The 9,891-nt window shown below is 36.8% G+C and overlaps 1 protein-coding gene across 1 annotated transcript; it reads left to right on the forward strand.

The window, feature by feature from the left end:
* The first annotated feature begins 5,227 nt into the window (after positions 1-5,227).
* On the forward strand, positions 5,228-9,366 carry ciao2b (cytosolic iron-sulfur assembly component 2B). The gene is made up of 5 exons (XM_026190145.1): positions 5,228-5,467; positions 7,910-7,989; positions 8,247-8,372; positions 8,515-8,560; positions 8,667-9,366. The coding sequence occupies exons 1-5, from the start codon at positions 5,341-5,343 to the stop codon at positions 8,765-8,767; spliced, it is 480 nt and encodes a 159-aa protein (XP_026045930.1). The 5' UTR covers positions 5,228-5,340; the 3' UTR covers positions 8,768-9,366.
* The last annotated feature ends 525 nt before the right edge of the window (positions 9,367-9,891 follow it).

Consider the following 9,891-nt stretch of genomic DNA (forward strand, 5'->3'; position numbering starts at 1 on the left):
GATGGTGGATAAATACACAGAGAGTAAAGATGTGGGGAGGGAGAACCCCACAGCAGGAGGACTCTCGTGTCAAACCTATACCACCTTGGAGGAGATCACATCTTTTAGAGACGACCTGGTCCCTGTGAAGCTGAATGACACTAAAACTGGAAGAAAGAGAAATAATTGCACTATTAGAGGGATGCAAGTCAAAACATGAAAACAAACAGAACACTGTCCCACTTTTTATTTTTTACAAAATCAATAGGCTATATGAAATAAAATGAAAACAAACCAGAGGGTGTTCCATGTAAAGTTGCTGCAAAAACATTAAGGATATCTAAGGAAAAAATGACTCAAATATAGCTGTGACTGAAAGCATGCTTGCTATCTCATTACTAGTGTGAGGAGTCAGCAGTCGAAATATAGAGAACAGTAGAGATTCAAATTGGCTCCTGAGAGGTTTGAAAAAAAAATGATCAAATTTGGAAGCTGGATTTGCATTTGCAAGACATTTAACACATTTTAACTGGACCCTGAACAGATGAGTTGTTCTTTAAACTGAACTGGTTAGTCTTCATGTTTTTGAACTGGAGTTTACTTCTCTATGTGGTTGAACTTGAGGGTTTTTATCAGCTCCCTTGACATCCAGCAGCTCAAACTATTATAAGAGATGACAAGTGACTGTTCCAAAGTATAAACCTGTTTCATCTTTTACACCTCTCTCTCTTCCTCTGTAAGACTCCCGAAACCTGTGCTGCTCCCCTCCCTGCACAAAAAATGACGAAATTATTAATTAACTGATCCAAAGGAGCAGCCATATCATACTATAGAGTCCCACTAAACCTGCGCTTAAAGAGCTGAGCTTACATCAGCTTAAACAGCCCATGAAAGACATTTACTGTATGCGGTGCTGTTTTGTCGCTGGATGATATTAAATGAGACACACAAAACGCTGAAGCCGCTCTTAAAAATTGTGAGCTAGTTTAATTTACGCCTTCAATAAATGTTCTGCCACATCCTTTTTTTATAAATAGTTGTTCAAATGATAGTCTCTTTGGCTGGTTCCTTCACCTAATTCCCCCGAGGGCGAGGTAAAAGCAGAAAAGAAATTCTTCCTGACTCTTCGAAATTGCTTTCCAAAGTAAGTCATCTTCTGCTGTCACTTTGTGACTGCTGCAGTCACTCTGAATATGCACATTAATGTGAAACAATGAGCAAACTCCTGAAAAGGAAAATGTGAACATTTCTAAAAGGCAGCAATTATGAAACACATAGTTATTAACTTTTCAACTGGAACGATACATCATTCTAAAAGACTGAACAATAATTTGTCAGAACTGATACTTTCCTCTTTGAGAGGAAAATGCAACCTGAAACTTAAAAAGAGGCACGATGTCTCATCCATTCTCATCTCACAGTATGGGGTATAAACCATGAGTTAGATAAATAATTTAAAACTAAAAGATCTTGATTTTGCCATTTCATGTTTAATTCAATGAATAACAAAACATAGGTTTAGCATGAGTGAACACATCATATAAAAGCTTATGTTCAAACTTCATTGTTCACTCTGGTTGTAGCTTTTGTAAAGAGAAAAAAAAAGTCTGGTTCCTATAGTTTGTATTTCTCCTCCAAAAGTTTACCTTTGACCTCGTATATTTAATTCAGTATTTCAAAAATGATGAAAGGCATCTCATTTTCTGACAAGACACAGAAACTCTTTGTGAGACTGCAAAGTTGGCCTCAATATGTATAATATATTTTATGCACTCCAGTGGCCAAAACCCATAGTACAAAAGGTCATGGCTTTCTGGGCTTAATTACAAAGCTGTAGCAAATCTTAAACAATATAAATGTCAACTTGAATTATCAGAATTTACACAATATTGGTCAACTTTTTTTTAATGTAGGTTCACAAATATGACATGGCAGCAGTGTACAGGTGGAAATCACTAACCTGGTAAGGAAAAATGAGCTTTTATGCTGATGTGGCAGAGATTTTTAAAGCATTTAAATGATACAGTTTCACTGATGTCTTTAACTTTATAAACTTAAACCATGATCCTAATAATTCGCAAGTAAAAGTGACAGCATGCAAGACAAGGCTTGTTCTCCTGGAAGTATTTTTGTTTTATTTTGCTTTCATTTCTGTTACAAAAATGAATAATTAAAATGATAAAATCTCTCTAAATTTTCCAGGATTTGTATTCCCACACTGGTGATTTGCGTAGCTGCCTGGATATGCAGAGAGAGGGATATGAGGGATTGAACCTCCAAAAAGCCATCAGTGCAATGCCCTGCACAGGTCAAATAATGACTTGTTGCAAAGTTGACTCGAACAGAAAAGAGAGCACGAGCAAAGCTCACCCTTAACAAGGAGAAGTGTGAAAACATCAAAGATCAAGAGGGAAAAAAAAACAGGAGAAGCACAGAGAGCTGCACTGGACAGTTTCCATTCTTTGATAATCTTTTTCCTTCACTACAAACTTCTTTGCATGTTATGACTTCTTTCTCCTCAGCTGCAGGGGCAAAGCTACAGAGCTACCAAGTAGCCGAATCATGAAAAATAGCAGTTGACATTTCTGGTTATTCAACCTATTTTTTGCCCGGACCCAGGTGACAGTAGACAACTGTTATACACAGACATGGGTCTACAAAGCTCTGCCTGGCACCTATGGACTACCATCACACTAACATGCAGGGTGCTTTAGTGATTGTCTGCTTCTTGCTACTGTTCTTACATCACATAGCAAGAGTGAAATTTACACTCCTAATGTCAAGCACTGACCTCCGTTCTGGTGTGACTGCTGTCCATCAAGTGGATAAATCACATTTACATTGTCTTTAGTCTTTATTTTAATGCCAAAAAATTAGTTACCGTAATTTAAAAGTTGTCTTGAGAGGGAAGTTCAAGCCTTCTATGCTTTTCCATTTCTCTGCACCTAATTTTTGCACTGTGTATTTCAAAAAACTACAAATACAGTCAAACCTAAAGACCTCTTTGCAATAAAATTTGCTAGTCCTCCATAATCCATTTTTGGGAATACATTGTGACATTAAGGAAAAGAATCTACCCATATTTCTTCATATTGCAAACATTTGCTGCTATTTATATGGCAAGCTGTGAACTGGTTGTCTGCAGCTTTGTCTCATTATGCACATCAGGTGTGCTGCTCCGGGCTCAACACCACCAGTGGTTCTCTATAAATATGGAATCCCACCATGCTCTGAACACAAAGACCAAATGAGGAACAATCACATAATGCACACAGTGCATGGCAGCAGCAAGCTGCTCTCCACAGGTAGCTCCATTTTATTATCAGTACTGTTGAGAATTTTAAAAAAGACTTCTTTAAATTCAGAAGCTTAAGAAACCCATGTCTGACAAACAGTGTTCATTTTTCACAAATGTTTTGACTTCAGAACAGGATATTATTTCCTTCACATTCACAATGTCAGACCATGAAAAACTCACCTCTCTGGACTCTCTACATTATGCAGCAGCAAACTCTTACTTCTCATTCTGATAGTGCACTGCATTAATGCGAAACATTAAACTTTACTGTTTGTGCCTCATTTATCTACATGCTTCTAAACTTTTCATCCCCAAATGCTGAAGGTTGTCTAATCAGGTGTTCTGATTAGACATTAAGCTTGTGAGATATTTAAGACTGGTAATGTTGATATGATTTTAATTTAGCAGCTCATTAAGATTTTGCCTTTTATAATGAAAATGTTCAGTCTTTTTCATGTAGTTGCAAGACACTGAGGTTTTGGAGTCATATGTGCTGATAATGCAATTCTTGCATAAATTGGACTTAGCAGTGAACATTTTTTCTATCTAATTTCATAGAAACAACTATTTATAAATAGCATGTTACCACCTGAAACCAGAATTGTGACTCTAAAGGTTGTTAGTCCATATTGTCACAGTTAGGAAAATATTTTCGCCCTTTCAAACTGTCGCTGCCCTTATCCATGACATTTTTGTTAAAACATGTGTCAGCGGCCGTGCGCAGTCTCATTATATGCACATTTTTTCTCAAAAAGGTGAACATATCAGGCTGAAGTAAAACTTCACATCTACCGCACTCCATATTTCCAGTGACTGCAGCAGTTCATTAAGATTCTGACTTGATAGAAGTAGGTGATGGTGGTTGTGTAGTACAGAAATGAAGACCATATGATAATTTAATCTTTAAATAAAGTGCTTCCATAAAGGGGTTTGGCTGAAAGGCTGACACAAATATGTAATACCTGTGTTCTAACCAGTTTGTTTTAATTTTTTCAAAGATAATCATTGCAGTGAGTTTGTAGGGACTTAACATCAAAATGGTGAAATTACTGTGTTTAATTGAGTTGTAGATACCAGTTTAGCTTTGAATACAGTTACAAATTCTCATTATCATACTCGAACTTTGCAAACAGAGAGAAAATTCTAGGAAACTAAAGCGAGAACTTACAGGTAATGGCATAAAAATCAGGAATAGCTAACCCACCAATCTAAACTACCACTGGTGGCTTGTCATAAATTAATTAGGATACACTTTTTACTCTGCACAGATGAAAAAGTAGAATCGCTCTTCTTCCCGCTAACAGGTCAAATGTGTTTGTGTACAAAATAAAAGAAATGCGAGAAAAAGAAATATGTTTGTGTTTAAAAAAAAAAACACAAACTAAAATATAGTAAAACAAACAAACAAAAAACAATAAAGTAATAATGTTTCATGTAAAAATTCCTGTGAAATTAAGATTATTGTGGTCAGTATATTGTTATTGCAATAACACTTTTATTAAAGCGTATTCTGTGTTAGTGTCAAGTGCTAAAATGGGCTGTATCTGCCATCTGCCGGACAAACAGGGAAACATATGCCAGTAAAAATAATATATATATTTCCATGTACAGTCTAAGCCTTCAAAATGGGAAGCCTGGGGAAATTTGAAAATAGCAAGAGAATAAGCAAAGACTAGGAAAGGAAATTTAAATGGTATTTTTTAAACATTTGTATAGGCTTACACGTCCGAAAACGCACGAAGTTAACTGAATATCCTACTAAAAGAATGTGTATTTGTATACGGATTATCCATTGTTTAAATATTATATATATATATATATATATATATATATATATATATATATATATATATATATATATATATATATATATATATATATATATATATATTTTTTTTTTTATATATATTGAACGTCGCAATGTTGGCAAAGAGAGGAAGTGACGTAAGATTTGCGCATGCGGTTACCGATTGGGTTTCCGGTACGGATCGGGTAGAGACAGCAATCTCTAACAAAATACGAGGTTTTTTACTGTTTAACGCGGACTAAAGTAAGCGCTGAAGATGTCCGAGGGGACCCGCTTGGAGAATGCAAACCCTGTGATTTTTCAGCGGTCGGGGGACAGAGTACAGACGGCGTCCGAAGAGGATGAAGACGTCCACGACCCCATCGACGACAGAGAAATATTCGATATCCTGTTTTCATGTTTTACTGTGGTTTAGAGTGCATTTACGCTTTAGAGATATGCCCTTCATCATTTTTTTTTTACTGATGTTCATGTATTCTGTTATTTGCCTGACTTAAAAGCTAATGCCAGTGCCATTCAGCTAGATAATGAAATGGAGGGAGTTAACAGCAGTTTAAGAAGTAGCACGATTGTATCTGGGTTTACCGACAAGTAACAGTAGTCACATTTTTAGTATTGAAAGCGTAACTAAACATTTTGAAGTGCAACTGTGTTTTAATAGGTTAGTTAACCATCGTAGATTAAAATTATAAACACCGTTAATGATTTAGGTTGCTCAATTCGTATTCTCAGGAATGTAAAATTGTCTCATTTTTGTAAATATATTTTATTATATAATTTGAACAATTTGACAGTTTTTAATTGAGTTATTGTTAAGCTGATGTTAGTATTTCTTGGACTTAGGTACAGTGGCTATGCAAACAGCTTAAAGTTTGTCTTTTTGTCCTTTCTTTCCCCTCCTCCCAACTGGTTATGGCCAATCTCTGTACTTTGAAAAGCCTGATTCTGCTGGAGGTCTCTCCCTGTTACAAGGGAGCTCTTCTGTTCCACTTTTACCAAACACTTGCTTCACAGGAGATATCGTTCTTTGCGTTTCTTTCTAATATTTTTGGATCTTTACTTTAATATCATTAGTACACTGATTACAGTAGTGCAGAAACAAAAATATTTATTATTTGTATTACAGAGGTGGGACCAAGTCATTGTTTTGCAAGTCTCAAGTAAGTCTCAAGTCTTTATCCTCAAGTCTCAAGTCAAGTCTCAAGTAATGTCAGGCAAGTCAGAGTCGAGTCTCAAGTCACTGGTGTAAAAGTCCGAGTCAAGTCACAAGTCTGAAACTTTGAATTTCAAGTCCTTTCGAATCTTTAAAAAAAAAACGAAAAAATAATGTTGCAGTTATATGCTAAATGTAAATATTAGACCATGTAATTTTAAAATCTGTGTTTTTCTCAACACATGACAAAATAGTGAACTTAGAAAATATACACAAATTGTGAAATTGCACCTCTTTAAAATGCAGCTCAATTAAACCTAGCTCCAAGAATAATTTTCACCGACAGTTCTGAGATAAGCTGCATGTTATTCTTGGATGCGGTTGTAGGACCGGCTTTAAAATCGCATGACAAAAATATCATACACATTAAAAAAAACTGCATCACCAACGTAGCCTGGACAACATTTGCTAGTTAGATGAAGTCAGCTATCTCATCGTAGCATATTTATATGCATATTTATAATTATACGCTTCTTGGAGTGAGTGCATACACTCATGAAGTTTAGTAACTTCAGGTCACTGCAACAAGCACGGATGGGTGCAGGACCTTGAAATGCACCGTGTAGAACGAAAGACCATCGTACATATCATAAGTTTACCAGTCTCACAAATTCTCGTCATAAATACACATTCGTTAACCGTTTATTAATAGGACCTTTGAGCTCAACGGTAATTAATTAGTAGTGGAAATAATTTCTGGTACCCATCACAGAAATGTAGCAGTGACAATAATATTGTATGCTGTAATCGTACTGGGCAATTAGTGATACAAAAACCTGTTTTATCCTGTGAATAAAAGTATATGTTTTTGTCAATGTACCATAATAACAGAAGCGAAACGCAATATTGTGTCAGGACAATTCACTATTTATGCACAATAAACAAAGGAGCATAGCGCGACAATTTCTGTTCAGCGCCAGACTTGCTTGTAACCTATATCACCAATTATGTTATGAAAATGACGCATTAACTACTACAAAACACTGACCTTCGTGTAAATGCTTGGAGCAGACTAACCTGTGAGCTGGAGTGTTCTGGGACGTTATATTTGATCTTTGAATGGCTGCAATCCAGGCCATCCGTCGCGTCTTTGTTACTTTGGAAACATGGCTCGAACAATTTCTCTTCAACGACGTAATTCGATAACAACCGATCTCTTTACCCGTCGGCTTCCCGTGGCTGTCATGCGACCGGCTATTGCAGTTAATAATACAACGGCTTCTTGACATTTTTGTGTTTCTTTTTATCACTGTATAACTGATTTTAATTGAAAGCCTGCATGCGCTAGTACCGCTTGCCACGAGTTCCCAGAATCCTTTGCGGTTCTACCCGTGAATGACGTCACATTTTCAATCTCTATATAATATGCATGTTAAATTTTATATTTGGGGTGAAATATCAAGTCTTTTCAAGTAAACCGGTTCAAGTCCAATTCAAGTCCCAAGTCATTGGTGTAAAAGTCCAAGTCAAGTCACAAGTCTTAGAACATTTTTTCAAGTCAAGTCTAAAGTCATAAAATTAATGACTCGAGTCTGACTCGAGTCCAAGTCATGTGACTCGAGTCCACACCTCTGTTGTATTATACCGTCTTGAATTCTTTAACTAAAGTTACATCTGATCAGATCTATCAATGACCCAGAGCATCCACTGTCACTGGAAGAGCTCAATGTTGTGGAGCAAGTTCGAGTTAAGGTATGGGTTTTTTTTTTTGCTTCCTATTATCTTATATTTTTCCTATGTTTGTAGTAGTGTGAATAAAGAAATAAAAAGATGCTCTATAACACACTTGCAGATTACTTTAGTAAAGACATGGTTGAAGACAGTTGAATCCAACAACAAACATTTCATTCAAAAGTATTAACAGTGAATTTCATTGATAAATGAATGCAGTATGCTGTTAGGAAGATAAATTGATGAATGAAGTTTATTATTTGTGTATGCTTCCTCAGGTTAATGATGCAGAGAGTACTGTGGGTATTGAGTTCACGCCCACCATCCCTCACTGCAGCATGGCAACACTCATTGGTCTGTCCATCAAAGTCAAGCTTCTGCGCTCCCTGCCAGACAGGTTCAAAGTATGTTTATGCATGTTTTTTCACATGGCATGCACATTTAACCTTAAACATATTTTACAGTGTCAAATTTTTATGTGCTTTAATTTTTTGTTATTTTCAATTGTGGCCTAAATTGCAGTATATTTTTTCTATTTTCTCTCAGATTGATGTTTGTATCACTCCTGGGACTCATGCTTCAGAGGAAGCAGGTAAAACTCCATAGAGAGAAACGAGGCGAGATGGAATTTTAGACCATTTTTACCAGTATAATCGAATGCATTATTTATCATACTGCTTATGTCATTGTGTGTACAGTGAACAAACAGCTGGCAGACAAAGAGAGAGTGGCAGCAGCTCTGGAGAATGCATCTCTACTGGAGGTGGTCAACCAGTGTCTGTCGACCAGGAGCATCTGAACAGTCAGCCAGCTTTACTCTTGTCAGCTTTTAGACTCAGATTTTTGCAGGAGGACTTGTTTGGTTTCTTTGAAAACTTGGTTTGTATCTACCAACTATCTGCACACCCCTACTCCTGGTATGAGTAGTGGGAATGATCAGGATCATACAGGTTCTGTACATTGGCAACATTTACTGAATAAGAGTGCAGACAAAGCCAGTTCTTAAATTGCCAAAGAATAATATAATCTGAGTGTAAGCTCGTAACACAGAGTCGTTTGGACAAATAAATTATTCTTCCACCTGGAAATTTTAACAGTGTGGAAATGCAGAGAAACTCTACCTGTTACATTTGTCATATACACTCACCGGCCACTTTGTCAGGTATACCTGTTCAACTGCTCGTTCATTTAATTATTAATCAGCCACTCTTATGTGAAGAACCAAATGCATTTCAACATATATACACGAGAAGGGTCATCCGCTGAAGTTTCAGTGCTAGACTGGCTGGCCTGAGGATGTTATAAAATGCTTATCTAGTGGGGTTTCCCCACTCTCCATCCACTTGTGGGGTTTACAGAGAATGGTCTAAATAAAAAAGAGAAAATATCCAGTGAGAGGCAGGTTTCTGTTAGATTTGTATTGTTGGATTGTCATTTATGCCTAGAAATATATATTTATATATGCTTAGCTTTGAAGGTCTGTAACAACTCTGTGTAGCATGAAGAGGGGAGTGCGTTCACTCCTCTTCAGAGGGTTCTGGCATAGATCACACACCTTCTAGGAGAGGTCGTATCTTCTCTTGCTGATATATGGTATAGCAAACACATGTATATCTGTTTAAGTATAAGAGCCTTTTGTTCAGATGGACCGCTAGACTCCTGGCACCAGCTTTGGGGAGTCTTCACAGGGTCACATCTTGACCTCACACAGACAAGGTATTCTTTGTCCACATGTATACCTATATGAAATGTCATATGTTAATGAACCTATACATATTCATGTAACCACAATAAAAGGATTGCTATGGGAAACCTGGTTGAGAGTGACGGAGGTCAAGTGGGTGGAACGACACTTGGCTCCAGGCAGGTCTCCCTCATGCATGAGTAACACAAAGAACTTTGCTTCCAGCATCATTCCACAAA

Source organism: Astatotilapia calliptera, chromosome 13 (genome assembly GCF_900246225.1).
Source record: "Astatotilapia calliptera chromosome 13, fAstCal1.2, whole genome shotgun sequence".
NCBI classification, from domain to species: Eukaryota; Metazoa; Chordata; class Actinopteri; order Cichliformes; family Cichlidae; genus Astatotilapia; species Astatotilapia calliptera.